The sequence below is a fragment of the Notothenia coriiceps genome, unplaced genomic scaffold (assembly GCF_000735185.1).
Source record: "Notothenia coriiceps isolate Sejong01 unplaced genomic scaffold, NC01 NC01_scaffold00000339, whole genome shotgun sequence".
Classification (NCBI taxonomy): Eukaryota; Metazoa; Chordata; class Actinopteri; order Perciformes; family Nototheniidae; genus Notothenia; species Notothenia coriiceps.
Window position 1 is genome coordinate 22,798,437 of NW_011333040.1, and position 17,026 is coordinate 22,815,462.

Consider the following 17,026-nt stretch of genomic DNA (forward strand, 5'->3'; position numbering starts at 1 on the left):
GGGATCGAAAGATAATCTTTCTCTCGCCATTGACTTCAATACATAATTTTTCCGAAATAAGGTCCCACGGAGGTCCACCAGAAGGGGAGGGACTTCGTCTCTCTATTGTGTTTGTTTCCCGGGGAAACACTCACAAGAAACACCGGCTGTTGTTATGCCTGCTGTGACGTTAAGTTGCCGCTTGTAATTATGCCTTTACAAGCTTAAAAGATGTATTTATCATCTGAATTTGGCGAACCAAGTTTAATATTCTAAATACCAAGACTTTGTTCATTTGAAATCAGATGAAAACAAACTGTCACAGACCCTGCCGTGTTATCTATGATTACTATACGCTTTTCATTCATAATTTCAGCGGGAGGGAGAGGGAGCGGCGCTGAGGAACAGCAGAGTGCGGGTTGACAGGTGTCTGTGTTGACATTCCCCTTATTGTGGAATGTAGAGACAGGCTACAAGTGTCTTAGGTTCAAGTTAGACAGCTAATGTCTGGGTTAGTGTTCATGACTCATCTTAATGGTTAATCTCAATGCACACACATTTTCCGTGCTTTCCAATAGTTTAAAATAGTTTTATTCCACTGTTAAATAACCATGTTCAAAACATGCCACTTGTAAAAATTAAATAACATTTATATGAACTGATATTAGTTTAGTGAACTTATTAGAGGATGTTCCCTGAAAGATTGTAAAATGTCAATGAAGATGTCAGACTTAGTATATTTGTTAATAATTACATACAATACATGGAATTTGTGTGGGTGTGTGTTCCAAGTGAATCTGCCGCCCCCTGGTGGCCAGTAAATCAATTATGTGGCCCCCACCACCATCAAAGTTGCCCATCCCTGCTCTAACAACCCCAACTTGCGTTTGAAACAGTACTGAGGATTATATTCATTTCAACACAATAGCTTTGTACAACAGCTGTCATGTTATGCATTTTGAGATCATTTTGCGTTAAATCTATCAATGTGTCCTGAAGATGTAAAATGAATGTCATTTCAAGCTGCTAATTTTGTTTCTGTTTTAGGAAATGTATGTAAAATGGTCCAACTCCATCACATGCTGATGTACAAAGTGCTTTTGGAGTCTTGTCTGAGGACATTTTTTTAATCACTAATATCTGTGTGTGTGTGCATTTACAGATAATTGATGAGGAGGAAACTCAGTTCATGACCAACTGCCCCCCTGCTGTGACAGAGAGCACCCCTCGCAGACGCACCAGCATCCAGGTGTTCTGGACTGCGCCCCCCAGTGGCTCTGGCTGTCTCTCCATTAAGTATGTAAACCACAACTGATGATGTGCAGAAATCCTCTGTTCGCACACTAAGTTGTTCACTACACAGTCCTGCTGGAAGACCTCACTTTCAGTTTAACAGGTCCCCAGACACGCTGGACTGTTATTCATTATGCTTTGAGAGGTCCGGTAAAGTGGAGAGTGGGGCTGCACCTTTCTATCGACATTTATTTTGTTGATGTCATGTATTTCCCCCTGCATTACTGCTTACAGATTAAGGGAGAAAAACTAACTTTTAGTCTAGAAGAGGGCAGTTTTGATAATTATATTAATAATAATTAATTGGCACTAGCCCACTGCGCCACATCCGCTCCCAATATGATATGATACGTTGAACTCTTGCTGAACATTTTCAAGGCATACTTTTCGATACATGTGTTTTGTTTCCACTTTGAAGGAAGCCAAAACATTTTGTGTTCTTCAATTTTTGATTATAGGAATATATTATATGGTAGCATGTTTATATCAACAAGCGTAGACTAAATAACAATCTCCCTCCAAATCAAACGGCTCGACGACGCAACAAGCTACATCTCCCTAAATGATCATCCTGATTTATTGCAAGACTTTTTCATTGGACTTCAATGATTTTAGCTATAGGTTTACTTATTAAACTGGGTGGGAGTGTATATTGATAGTGAGAGTTACTTTTCATTTTCAACATTTTCAACTAAATGTTTCTACATTGGTTATCTGCTTATATTCAAACATGTCATACATAGTTACATTTAAGTTTTAATTATTTAATCTAAAGTATAAGTGCTCTCTGGGATTGCGAGCTGCGCTACCAGCATAAATCAAATTCCACATGTAGAGTAAATCAGTTTCATTACATCCCTTCCCCTAAGCTAATCAGAGTTAAATACAGAATGTCTTTCCATTCCCACTTGGCTTCATAAACTATTCATTACCTTTATTAGTCATACGGATGATTGACATGGATCAACCCTGCTGCTTTGTGTTCTCTGGGCTTGCTTGGACACAGAAGAGTAGTCATGTTCAGCTGAAGACCGATGACGGTAGAAATCCATTCATTAATCCAGTGCTGTGGGGAAATAATGACAGTACACGAGGTGGAGAGGCACTAAGGGACTGTGAGTCACAAGGCCTTTTGATCAATGCATTATTTATCTGCTGTTCCTCGAACAAAGGGAAGATTAAAAGGTTGAATTTCTTATTTAATAATGCATGTTATAATGTGACAGAAACACATGTTTTTCTATTTGTGACCTTATCTTTCAGGAGTATCTTCATGACTTGCCTTCTCAATAACTTCTCAGATCTCACATAAACTCTCTCACTGTAAAATCCCTTCTTTCTGCTCCTCGCTCTCACCTCTTCTTCTCTTTTATCCGTCTCCTCGTTTTCATCTCCACTGTGGTGTTGTCTTTGTCTTATCACAGCACATCATGTCGTACGATACTTCTGCTGTCCTCATAGAGTCGAGTGGGATGGTGGCAGAATTGTACTGAATTAAGCACAAGGATAGAGCGGCAAAGTTGAAAGTGCGAGTGAGCGTACAGCCTCGAAAGAGATGCATGAAAGTGCTGAAATGGTGATGTAGTAATACTAGGGCACAGACAATAGGGGAGGGAGAATGTGAGAGTTCAAAAGAGAAGCTTCTGAAAATCATGATCACAGGGTGGGAGTGGGTATTTTCCGTAGATTTTTCCATCACCTTCTAGCGTAAAGATGAAAAGGCTTTTGTATACCTCAGTGCCGCAACACCCAAGTCTAAATTAAGTCTAATTAGGAGATTTAACTCCTCCATGTAACTGACAAGTGTGTTTTTTCCCTGTAAACAATAAGGAAGGAAAGACATACTTAGTACACTACGCTCTATGACTGTGTTATGGTGCAGCCTATACCCACAGGGAAACAAGAGTGCTTATTGTGTTGTCTGCACTGAAGGAATCATACTAATGTGAAATGTTTGCTAATATTATAGATAATATCAGAGGGGACATTTTCATTAGCACTATAGGCAGGGGTAATATTTGTTTTTAAATCATGTTGTATCCTAAAATATATTGGTCAGTGTGCATGCATGTAAGGCAAGGCAAGGCAAGGCAAGGCAAGGCAAGGCAAGGCAAGGCAAGGCAAGGCAAGGCAAGGCAAGGCAAGGCAAGTTTATTTATATAGCACCGTTCAACACAAGGCAATTCAAGGTGCTTTACAAAAATGAATAGTTATTTAAAAACAACATCTGGCCATGCAATTCAAAGTGTGTGTGTGGCATGTGTGTGTGGCATGTGTGTTTCTGTGAAAACGCTTCTGTGACTCAAATGTTGTCCCAAGACTCCCGAGTGGTTTGCTGGAGTATAATTGACGGGCAGTTGCTGTCCTTTAGATGGAAAGACTGAGCTTTGTGGTCTGGTTTTTTCTAAGATTGGTCCGTGATGATAGGGTCAGGCAAGGATGCTCGTTTTAACTCCTGAACTCAGAGCTCTGACTTTGAAAAGCTTACCATCTAATCCAGTTATTTTAAGCTTTCTTATATGCTAAAAACAAATCAGGCCAGGTTTTTTTTTCATAACGGTCTCCGCCACTCTTGTTTTAACAAAATATATATATTTGATATCGCTCAATGTTCTCCTGGGTGTTTTTGTGGAACTTACCCCTGCACTAACAACATCATGCTAAGGGAAACTGAGAGAGATGTATGTGACAGAGAATAGTAGTGTGTGTAAGTAAGGCTAATGTGTATGAGTGAGTGTACAGAATCTGGAAATCAAAGCCTAAATCTACTCAGTGGCATTGCTGATAATACGTCAAAAGGCTACATGGAGTTGCATGTAACTTAAAATACTGTGTTTAACACTCGAACCGCCAACGGGTAAATTTTACCCGCAGCTGTTTTTTGATTGTATGTAACTTTTGTTCAATAACATATTAACGTCTCCCAGTCCGTGACTTTTCCTGAAAGTGTGTTATGTAGCACCCTCTGTTGTTAACAATTGTCAATATGAAGTCAGATTGAAAAAATCGCCCAAATAATTGCCATTTATACCTATATCCGCCAGCGGGTAATATTTACCTCATAGAAAATGCAGCGTAAACATGACGTGTTGCTATAGCAACGCCTTTTGTCTACTGCGGTTCCTTATAGATAGAGAGAGAGAGAGAGAGAGAGAGATAGATAGATAGATAGATATATTGATAGTCTAACATCTTGGAGAATACAAGATCTTGGATGACTGAGCTCACGTTGAGGACCTAGTGCATGTGTGCAGGTTACGTGCCAGTTGAATAAAGATGGACACTCGGAATGAGAGAAGTAGTCTATTTATGTAGACAATTATATGTTCATATAACAGAACATTACAGATATATCGATAGAGGGATTTGTACCTTAACAAAACAAAGGTCTAACCAAGCGTTTAAATCAGCACTCTTAGCGATATTTTAAACTTCATGCTATCTGCACAACCTATATCATATGAAAAGCTGAGAGTCCACAGATTCTATTGGTATAAATTTAATCCCTGTGCGATCAAAACTCACTGTTCTGTAAGATAAATAAAAGAACATTGTACCTTGAAAATCTATAGGGGGTACATTTTACCCGTTGGCGGTTTTAGGTATACAGCGACCTCTGGCGGTTCTCGTGTTAAGGCTCTTAGTTCAATAAATCAAGGTTCTGCCAACTGGAAACCAGAAAATTAAACTGGCTGTGCAACCCAACGCTAGTAAGAGGCACAACAGACAAAACTAATCAACCTGAAGAAATCATTAAATGATTGCTTTTTAGTGCTGTTTCCTAATCATTATCTGTTTGTAGTAGGGCTTTTCTACTGCTGATTGGAAATTGTAGATAAGTGAGTGCTAAATGCTTTTATTTTATTGGGTCCTTGTAAATGTCCCAATCTCACTTCCACTAATTGTTGTTCACAGTGTTCTCATACACTATCAGATCTCCCTCACAGCAAGTTTTAGAAAAGAGGGATTTTGTCTATCTTTTCAGCCAATTGTTTTCTTAATCAAATGTTTAGCTTTATGTCTAATTGGAATGAAAATAACTGGCTTCCATTTTTCTCATTTGGGGGACTTTGTGATGAAATCAAACATGACCTGCAGTTAAGGGAGTAGAACTCGAGTCAGGAGTTATTATTATTGTCACTCCTTATGGTTGGAGGCAGAGTAAATAACATCTAAATGTAATCTATATATTACAGTTGCCATTGAAGTTGCCCACTATCTTTTATCTTTCCATTTGTGGATAGGAAGCAATTTATTTGTCATCCGCCTCTGGCGTGCAATATGGAGGGTAGTGCGATGTGTTCTGATGGGCTGTCTGAGTGAGACAGTGTATCAGTGATCATAATGTCAAAACCACATGCAGTTGTCAAATTCTGTTAATCTCATCAGCACAGCGATAGGACAGATCAAGGAGGATTTAGAGAGGCCACTATAGTCACGCAGACCCACAGAAATGAAATGTGAATTTGCTTTGTGCAGTACATTTGTGTAGTATCTCTAAATAGTTCCTTTCTGAAAGTTATGCTTGTAGCAGCAGATACTTAAAATAGTAATCTTAATCTCTGGCTGTAGATCTTCACATAGAACAAAAATAATAATAAATTTATCTTATTTTACAGATATTCAAGCAGTTGGATACATAACCATAGAAAGGCAAACTCTATCTTGCCCTTTTCCTTTTTCTTCTTTCTCACTCTCCTTCCTTTCAGCCTTTACTCTAAGTCTCTTTTTTTAAGCTCTCAAGAATGCATATTCACTCCCTCCCTCCCTCCCTCCCTCCCACACACACATTCAAATCAGTGCACTTTTAGGGTGATTGGGATCGGTGGTGGTGTGGATCCGGCAAAGTGAGATAGAATTTAAATTGGATGTTAAATAAGCATTACTCTGCCTCACTGCTTGCCCACTTTCCCGGACCGGCCAGACAATCAAGCAGAGTGTGCTCCTCTCTCTCAGGAAGATATGTGAAATTGGGGTGAGATTGAATTAAAGTGTGAACAATTAGAGATGTGCTGCTGGTGTCGCTTACCTTCAATCATTTCACCCACGTTATGAAAGTCCGTTTTGGCTATAAATCATGCTTGATCTTTCACACACCATCGTGATCTCTGAGATACACCATTATACTCATAGTATGCATGAGAGAAAGAATGATTTTTGTATGGGAATGAATTATGGGGTGTTAAGTGAGATTGAAAATACTGAGAGAAATGATATGATAGTGTACTGTATGTGCGAGAATAAAAGTGTGTGTGGATGAGGTTAATGTGTATAAGACCAAGTGACTGAAGTGTCGATGTACTGTACAGTATGTGGAAGAATAAATGGTATTTGTTTCTGTGATTTTCTTCGATTTTCTGTGATTTTCTTTGATTTTCTGTGATTTTCTGCGATACGGAAAAATGTTGCATGAGTTGGAGAATAGTAGCATGTTGAAGGGATTAACAAAAAGGGTTATTTAACTCAAGATGGTTTGAGGACGAATACTTATCCTTACATTTTCTTTGGGGGGTTAAAAAGAACAGAGTTTTCAGTTTCTTTTTCTTTCTCATCTTCTTGGTATAAACGCCTGCAAGAAAATGATATTTCAATATGTGTATCAATTTGATCCATCTCTCACACACAATATCTCATATATACGGCCTTCATGTATGTAGTGGTGTATGTAAGACAGTATTCTGATGAGGGTTATCAGGAGACAGTAGAGAGTATGAGACCTTATTGTGTGATTTATTACCTGAACAGCCTCTCATCCCGAGGCAGACTTGCCATCATGTTCCTGCTCTCAGTGAGCAGGATGTGACCTGACTCGAACATGTTAGTTTGAAATGGAAGACTTCCAATGATTACCTCTTTTTTCTTCAATTTTTTAGAAGAATGACCTTTTGCTCTTTGATCCTTGGTTATTTTAGTTGTTGGTAGATATCGCTCACACACAAGGCTCACACTCAAACTGTAATGTAAGCTTAAAAATGATAAAAGAATAGACAATGTGATTTTAGCATACTTGTGAGCATAACAGTACAAGTTAGAGAGTTTCCGGATCCAAATTCATGCATTGAGGTCCATTGATATTTAAATAAATTGTATATTTTTGTACATTTGTAGTTAATAAATATATGGGTATTAATAGGTATTTTAAAAGCCAACTTGAAGAAATGTAAAGGGTCCATTAATGTGAACAGTTTATTCATATCAGTAAATGACTCTATACAATTGTTTAATACATTTTGTGAGGTTTAACAGATTTTTCTGGTGAATGAATATCAGATTTCTGTCATTATCTAGGTTTATGTGTTTTCTCCCATTGAGGATCTGGTTCTGGGATCACCTCAGCTCAATGGAGCAGCTCAGCTTAGTTTGATACCCCAGAATAAATGGTATCAAAACAGTCCAGCTGGACGGGGTCCATCTGGATCAGACCTTAACCCCCCCAGCACCTCCATCCAGCATCTCATTGTTGGGCTTTATCCCCATGGAAACCTGCCTGCAGCCAAGGCTGGTGATTGTGAGGAAGTTAAATGCCTGAAGGCTTGTTTTCTGTTGTTGTTTTCTCAAGTCTATTGGCCTCTGAAAAGATTAGTTTGAGGCTGATTTGCATGTCAAGGCCCCTCTCAGACCTGTGTTCTCCACCACCGGGTAGAACAAGCCTCTCAGACAGTTCAATCTACAGCGCTCCCCTCTGCCAGGCCTCACATTTTGAGGAGCGTTAATGCCGGCCTGTCAATCAGTTCTTATCGAAGTAGCCTACTATATAGTATGCCTGTGCATTTCTGTTTCTTACAAAGTGCCACAGGGTCTCTTAAATGCAGACATTTCTAGTTTAGTTGATGTCTTACTTTCTTTAGCCTTTCAGCCTCTCATTTTGATTTACTTGCATCTTAATGCTGATGCATACTTTTTGTGGTCTTTGTATGAGACATTGAATGCCTGGGTCTGAAAGACAGCTTGATTTAGCAATTTCCCCGTGGGCTTTGATACCTGCTTTTAGAAGTGAGGAAAATGATTATGAATAACTCTGCACCTGTTCCACCTGCTACACTTCACTGTTCACATCTTAAAAGCCAAGCATTTCCACATTCGCTGCTGCCAGTTGTCTGGTCTTTATTTTTAAAACCTCACAGTACCTCGAACATTTTCATTATCTTTTCCTGTAGTCACTCATAGTTTTGCCCGTTATGCTTGCTTTTTAACTGGCCTTGGCAAAAATCACTTCTCATTGCCTTTTATCTATGTTGTTCTCTCTGTGCAGGGCGAGCATTGTGCAGAAGAGGATAATCTATTTCCAGGATGAAGGCTCTCTCACGAAGCGAATGTGTGAGAAAGGTAGGCTTCTTTTATTGACATGGAATAAATAATTTACCATCAATTTCTTTTTACTTCAATCTCCCTGCTGTTACCCATTTCCCTTCCCACTTACTGTACAGTCTCCTTTTGTCTTTCTCTTACTCTATTGTCCATTTTGATGCAGGAGCAGTCCTCTCTGTCGTTATGCTCCGGCATGTGAATGATTGTAAATGAGTGTGACCCCCTGACTGTGCATGACATTGGATGTCACACTGTGCAACAGATCAAAAGAACCATCCTGCACATCCTCCCTATTTCTCATGCCGTCTCTTTTCTTCCTTTCGGCTCCCCTCTTTCTTAAACCACCCATCTCCTATATGATGGGCACAACTCCCATCTGCTTTATACTAATGAGCAATTTCTCTATCTCACAGTCTTCTGTATTTCTCTCTGGCTCTTTTACTTTTCCCATCATTACTGTACAGAATCCCTGTATGGAGACGTTACAGAGAAACCTCTGCTCAACTGTTGTGCCTGTGGAACAGCAAAGTACAGAGTCACCTTCTTCGGGAACTGGTCAGAAAAGAGTCATCCAAAAGACTACCCACGTAAGCACAAACTCCAACGCTTTTTGTCATCTGACCTCAGCTCCATCACACATTCACATTCTGCTCAAATTCTATTTTTTTTTTACTGCTAAATACTTTAACTCTCAATGAATTGATCATGCTAATACATTTTTCTAAGTTATAGTTTATTCCATAGATTGGCATATGACAGACCCCCATTGCTCTCTAAAAAGCAACACCATTCCACTTGTTAAAATCCCTTTATTATGATGAACATAGGTCTTGCAGTTCATTCTCAGCTGATTACACAAATGTTGTTCTACTGCTATAACTACTGACTAGCCCACCACATCTGCAGCTAATATGAGACCTTGAAAAAATGCACTATTTACTTCTCTTTGTTAACTTTTGTTAAAAAAAAACATATTGCACAGCCGTGAAGAAATGGTTTGTCCTTTTTAAAAGTGAAAGTACACCCATTTTTTAAAGATCTTTGATATGAAAGGTGAGGATTGGGGTCAGTGCCACAGACTGGTAAGGAAAGTCAGACATGGACTAAAACGTAGGGAGTTTTGGTCTTTTAATAGGATTTGCTGACAGTTACAATATTGGTAGCCTTATCATTTAATCTTATACATACACTGTACCCCAGAAAGGAATCAGGATATGTGTCCGACACATTGGCTAGTTCAGCCTCGGTACGTGGCTCTATAAGGGGTGTGTGTGGTTTATTACAGTATGCTGCTGTGGTTGGGTGCGTGTATATAACCTTGAACCACACTATCAGGATGTGAATGATCTTAAGGATTACACTGGCTCTCTTGTCTAAGTCAGGCGCTCGCCGGTCAGATCAATATACTGATTAGAGTGGAATAAGATAAACTCTGAGATCGAAAGGAGCCTTAATTTACTGTCTTAAGGAGGGAGTAGTTGGTGTGTGACTCACACTCACACACAGACACACAAACACACACCTCACAGATAGATCAACCTTAAAGAGGATAGGGCAAGCTGCACGGTATCGGTTTCCTCTCTCCTCTCCACTCTTAGGATGTTACAGTTTGATTTCTCCTTGCACAAAGTCATATCCTAGATAACCAGTTTTTATAACTCACTTTATAAGATTAGCACAGAACAATATTATTCACTGGCTTCAAAACCGTAAAGAATTGATAATCTGTTATCATTTGTGTTTTTCAAACAAAATATTTTCTTACTTTTCCCTTCTGGTCCAAGTGTTATTAAAGCATTTTTTTGCTACCTGAATTTTTGTTGTCACCCTTCTATTTTTAACATTGGTATGTCCTTAAAGTACAGGACCATTGTGGTGACACAGATTCCAGACCAAAAACTCACTATAAAACAGGCCAACTAGACTTTTTCTTTTTTTACTGCCAACATGATAACCTTGACAGTTTGTTATGTTCTTTCTCCCTTTTGTCCCCATTTTAAGTCATGCAACAATGCATGGCAATTCAACCCATGCGCCAGCAGCTGCTCGGAAACTGGGAACACATTTGTTTTAAGGGAGTTGTAGGAGATAGAGAAATAGAAAGAGAGAGAGAGAGAGTTTACAATTCATTTATGGACCAAATAAAGAAGAACCCTATCATAGACCATTTTCTCTTACACAAGGGAAGCAATGTATTGAAGTTCAGAATGGAAACATTTATACCAAAACAACAGCTGCCTTCCATCTCCTGTAAACTTAGTCAACCCAACACCTTCCTCCCCTTGAAGAAATATATATTGGTTTCATACTGTATGGTTTTATATGATGCACTCACAAACAAAAGTAGTAGTTGCGGACATATGGTACATCCATGTTTTGAGGCTTATGAAAAACATTTCAGCATATTAAAATTCAGAAACCAGCCACAACACTGACCACAAGCACTATTCCCAACTAAAACTGCATTAAAAGGAGGAGATAGGCTTCAAGTTTTACCCTCCTTTGAAATAAACTAACACAGCCTCAACCTTAGGCAAAAGAACGAGATGATGGATATAAAACTGTGAACCAAAGGCATCATTTAAAAGCAATTTATGTTTTTGCAATGACTCCCTGCCTGCCAGGGCCAGACATTTATGGAAGCTTGGGTCCCAGATGGCCTTAGAATTTAATAAAGGGCTATAATGACAAACTCATATGATAGGTTAACTCATATTTTTCAATAAGCTTGACAGTCAAGACAAAAAATCGACTTACCGCTGCTTCAATACTTGAAAATAATATAATATATAATCTGTTTTTTATCCTGGTCCTACTTTTTTACACTACAAACATCCAAAACTCTTCAACTCACTTTAACCATGTTGACACTGTCTCCTAATGCACATACTTTAAACATTAAGGTAGCAGGACTCAGGATGTATTTTGATATACTCTAATAGCCTGAAGAGAAACATCCACCACTAACCTTCCCTCAGTTCACCATTTTTCAGGTTGGAGCTCTCAAGGTGCTGGCCCTGTAAGGCAGATAAATGGAACGCACTTGGAGCACAAACGCATTTAACAAACCCTTTGGCAGCAATAACAAAAAAAGGGCATTTCATTGCTAAAAAAACCATCCAGATCAGGCCCTAAGAGATTCTATAGGCATTACTAGTCCAAGTTCCTCCGGCAGGTGTTTTCCAATCATGGTCATCATTAGTCATTAACCGGTAAACCAGTTGAGTAGAAGACTATTTAAACTTGCAGTAAAGCAACATTCTAAAAGAATCAGAAAGGACAGGTCATAGGAGCTTTATAAGGCACTAGCAGAAATAATGCTACATGGGAAAACAAATTCCCATTTATTCAACTTTTTTTAGAAAACTCTTCATCACATAATTATCAATAAGTGTGTACTAGACTTATTTATTAACCATGTGAAAAAATGGTATTTACAGATAATGCATTAATAATCATAGATGGTGAAAAAAGTCAGAGGTAATATTCAGCACAAAGTAGGAAGTTGGTCAAGTTTAAGGATGCCTTTTATCAAATAAATATAACTGTCCATCAAAATGTGTTGCTCACTAAGCACATCGGCCCTCATGGACCCCTAGTCCTGTGATAACTTGTACAATAATCCCTCTGGGGACACATATCATCCATCTATCTATAATTACAAACATATCTACTTAGATCTCACAAAAATACATGTTCAAGTCGTGACAAATAAATGGCTCATATAAAAGTGGTCCTACATACATTTTAGCCATGCCTGCAATGTCATGAAGAACTGTTTACGTTTCCACAATCTATTATTACAGGGATACTGCAAACACAGAGATTAGATTATCAGAATGATTCATCTTTGTTCAGACTCACACTAGAAACCAGCAGAAGGCAAAAAGGGTGACTTACACAACTGCAATGTAAGGGCTCTATTTAGGGCATACAGATTAGAGGAAGATTTATCACCTATTTGAGGGATCCTCACCTTGACCAGATAAGCAGTAACAGTGTTCAGACGCATGGAGAAGTTGGGCATGTAAAGATAATACTAATTATCTTTCAGTTTGGTTAGGACCTATCGTAAGCAAGTGAAGTTTATATCTTGAAAACCGGGGATGGCAGACCCATCAGGACATAAACATTCCATGTTGATGGTGCTGTAAAACCACTATAGTGCTCTCAGGTTGATGTAGCTACAGTATGTGTCATTTCAGTCTTTGTATAAAACAACATACAAGACAGAGGGATAATATGGCTGTCGGGGTGGGGGGAGAATATAAAACAATATGTGCTGTTGAGGTAGACATATCAGACCACTGAGGCGCACAGTAAGAGTAGTATGGATACCGCAAAATGACCCATAATTATCAAGACTATGTGCAGCTGTAATCCACGCGCTGTTATGCCTTACACGAAAGACTTGAGGCTAAAGTTTGCTTCAGCCTGTGCAATAACCTCTGATGGATCATCATATATACCACCTCTGCTGAAATGTGTTTGCGTAAAGGTAAAGTGCATGTACAGAACCACTTTTCCTTTTTTCTATAATGAGCGATAGAGATAGAGGGGATTGAAGGATTATGAGGGAGCATAACATTCAGGTGCAATTAGGTGTAGGCCTGAGCATCAAGGAGTCATTTTTTAACTGAAATATCAATAAATATGATCTACCAAAAGGGTTTGGGTCTGTCAATGAACAGAATAAGCTACCAAACTGATCAGCATGGGAAACTATACACCTGCTAATTCAATCTTTTTAGGTAATATTTTACAATACGGTAAACAACAATGTAAGAAGTCAACAGGGAACGAATGAAGGACTAACTGTTAGTGAACCATTAGTCATTAAATAACTCCCTATCAAATGTTATAAATTAATAATTCATGTTTTTGTATTAGGTGATAAAGAAACTGGTGGGTGAGGAAACGATTCAAGAATGATTTCATTATTGATTTATCATTAATACGTATTTCCCTCATAATTCCTAAAGGAGTATAAAGAAGTTTCTGATGAGAACACAGGCTGTTCCAACCACTTTGACCACTTTCAAGAGGTTTCCGCGTTAACTCCAGCACACAACGAGAAGCGACTTATTCTAATTGTTTAAATATTAGTTACTGTTTATGTGTTCCCTCAAGTATTTACTAAGGAGTCCTTTATTACCACTTCATTATCTACTGATTACTAACCCTTTTGTATCCTATCATGTAAAGCCAAACATAAAATTACTAAGTAGTGCTACATTACTTCCTCAGTCTCATTACAATTAGATTCTTAACAGAAAAGTGTGGACAGGGTGTTTCTTTAATCATTAAGACCGCATAAAAGAAATATATACATGCACAAAAATGTTAATTCGAGAAAATCAAAAAGAACACTTTAGTCCCAAGGCTGTTGAATTCATAATTTTACATTTAATACTATGTAGTTATTCAATACTCAAAGGAACACATAAAGGTAAGTGATCATAAGGTATTGAAGAAGTAATGACAGACTACTTAGATATTCATTTGATAGATAACTTTGTGAACGGATGGGATGTTTAATAATAACTAATATGATGTTTTAACATCTTTTTTCACCAGGTCGTGCTAATCACTGGTCAGCCCTCATTGGTGCCTCGCACTCTAAGGATTATGTGCTGTGGGAATACGGTGGCTTTTCTAGTGATGGAGTTAAACAGGTGGCTGAGCTGGGATCCCCTGTCAAAATGGAGGAGGAGATCAGACAAAAGGTAAGAATCTCCACCACTGGGAGATGACTGAATGAACATGTTGTGTATGAAGTACAATTGAAAAGACAAGAACATGGATACACAATACATAAAACATTTGTTGTAACATTGTATCTGTAAGATATACAGGCAGGGCAACTTACGAATGCATGAGCGTATTATTTATTTTCGGGGAACATTTTGCTTTATTAAACCAATGAGAAATTAGTTGAATAACATAGCAGTTACCCCAGAACATGCTCGAGTGTGTGCACACTTGAGTTAGGCAGTGGATGACTTGCTTTGACATCGTTGTCCAGATTGATTAGTGCTTCAAAGCATCTAGTCTATTCTTAGCCTGCCTCTACTTCTACTGTGCACACTTAACCAATACACAGGATCTGGGGTGTAACTCTGTAGGACCTCGTTTGGATGATAAAAGAAAAGGTTAGAAGTCAAGACCTCTTTTTGGTGTGTCATTATATGAGGCCAATTATAAATATCAGTATTCAAGTCTTGCATATCAGTTCATCTTTAATCAGACATGACATGACCCTCTTGGTGCTCATGAGGTGCTTTGGAAGTAGCATCCACAGGAAGTAGCTGTCACTACCCTCATTAACCGTGTTAATTAGTAATCGATTCTAACTATGTTGAGCTACGTCTCCTCTACTGTGCCCAAGGGAAATTTTCCCACTCACTTATATATATATATATATATATATATTGAACTCCACTTTTCATGATCATTCTCTTTCCTTGGTGGGAAAGAACATTGTTATTTCTACGAACAGCATGGGTTTCTTTGCATATTTCCTTCTTCTCCATGACTGCCTCTCTCACCCTCAGTATGACCCGTGCTGGCAGAGCAGATGGTCCTGCAGTGTGCTTATTGCAGGCTAATATTAAAGACCTGGAGTCACAGCAGATAATGAGTGCATAGTGTGAGCAATGGGGTCTCTGTGTCATTGCTGCCTTCCCACTGCTAATACAGCACACTGTTTTGTTGTATTTTTCCCATCTCTCTGCCTGGATCATTAGAAGTGGTAGCTCTAAGACAAGAGGTGAGTGTGCAGTGGAACTGGATTTGATGGACCAGATTGTCAAAATACCAATTGTCTTAGTCATTATTAGTGAAGTGATTGAATGTTCTTGTGTTTGCAGTTACATAACAATTATTTCCGGAGCACATGAATGTTAATTAATTTAATCACACCATTGATTATGTAGTATGCCTACCCAAAGATTGAGTAGCATAAACTAAGGGCCAACCTTCTTGCTTTTTCTATAGGTGGGTTTAAAATGAGGTTCAAGACAAAAAAACAATTATATTGTACCATATATGGACAATAGAAATGTTGTTAATAACAGCAGGAAGTGAGTCATTTTCCTCAGCACCTGTGATCATATCATCGCCAGATGTGGTGTGGCTCAACCTGTGATTGTCGAGAATAATTGCTCAATATTGAAGTAACACTGGCAGACACATGAATAGAGGCTGATGATTACACAGGCGATCAATAAAAACCCTGATTAGTTTGATACTAGAAAGCTGCATGCTATTCTTCACTGCCTGAATAAATTCAATGAGAAATCATCCTTTTTCAAACTCTGTACACGGCTTGAGTAGAACCATTTATAGCTGTGTGTTGCAAATGAGTGTTTGTTAGATGACATACAATACCATCCGATGTTAATTAGGGTAGTCTACAGTTTGGAGAAAATCATATAAAGATTTTTGACTATCTTTGCTTTTTATCTTTGCTTTTAAATGAGTGCTTTTAAATGTCATTTTATATCATTCCTTTTAAATTAGTGTTTCTAGATATCCTTTTATAATATGTTTCTTAATGCTCTTGATGTCTTTCATTTTTGTAAAGCACTTTGAATTGCCTTGTGTTGAAAGGTGCTATATAAATAAACTTGCCTTGCCTATATACCTTAGAATCAACATGCTAGGGTTTGGCGAATGTTGTTTCACAACATATCTACACCTCGATATTTTTCGATACATAAACATCAGTAATGTGAACATGATGAGAAAGACAAGCTTGGTAAAAACTGTTTGATGTTTGAAAAATGACATCACTACAAAACCAGTAAAATGCCAAATTGACCAAATCCAAGATGATCACTAGACCCAAATGACAATATCGATATTATATCAGCATAAAGCTCAGCCTTAACGTTTGATCTGAGATTGTTCTGAGACTTGTCATGTAATTTTGCCAAAACATGACATGTAGATGTTAATATTTGATTTCTGATACCTGTAAGCTTAGAAATATTTTGTTTCCTTAGACAACTACCACACACATTCAGTGTATTCACCTTCATACAACTTAGACAACACAAAGTCTGTCAATGCCCTTGAGGTAAGGAGTCTGGGCGCACTCTTTTGAGCCGTGCAGTGCTTCTTGGTAAACGCTGACACAAACAGAAAGCTGATTCTCTTTTGTGTCAGGTGGGCCGTCAGAGGGAGCAGCTACCGATGAATTAAACATTGATATTCATAGCCATGCTCCACTCCAGCCAAGGGGGTGAACTGATCACAGTGTTCATACAAAGTTTCATTTGCAGAGGCAAGCAGTCATGCAGGCTGTGCAAACATGTGTCCAAACACATACATAGAGCCCTCTTTATCTTTTTCACGTCAATTCAGAGTGTGATGGCTTTATTTTATATCTGAGTTTGTTACCCTTTCAGAGCTTGGACTGCACAATTTGTTTTGCTGTTACTGC

The 17,026-nt window shown here is 38.4% G+C and overlaps 1 protein-coding gene across 1 annotated transcript in view; it reads left to right on the top strand.

The window, feature by feature from the left end:
* The window catches only part of LOC104952442 (spondin-1-like), a 24,815-nt gene extending 8,030 nt beyond the window's left edge, over nucleotides 1-16,785 (top strand). The window contains exons 3-7 of the mRNA XM_010779267.1: nucleotides 1,142-1,275; nucleotides 8,525-8,598; nucleotides 9,045-9,167; nucleotides 14,158-14,306; nucleotides 16,750-16,785. Of these exons, the coding sequence (XP_010777569.1) occupies nucleotides 1,142-1,275; nucleotides 8,525-8,598; nucleotides 9,045-9,167; nucleotides 14,158-14,306; nucleotides 16,750-16,785 (516 nt within the window). The remainder of the gene's footprint in view (nucleotides 1-1,141; nucleotides 1,276-8,524; nucleotides 8,599-9,044; nucleotides 9,168-14,157; nucleotides 14,307-16,749) is intronic.
* The last annotated feature ends 241 nt before the right edge of the window (nucleotides 16,786-17,026 follow it).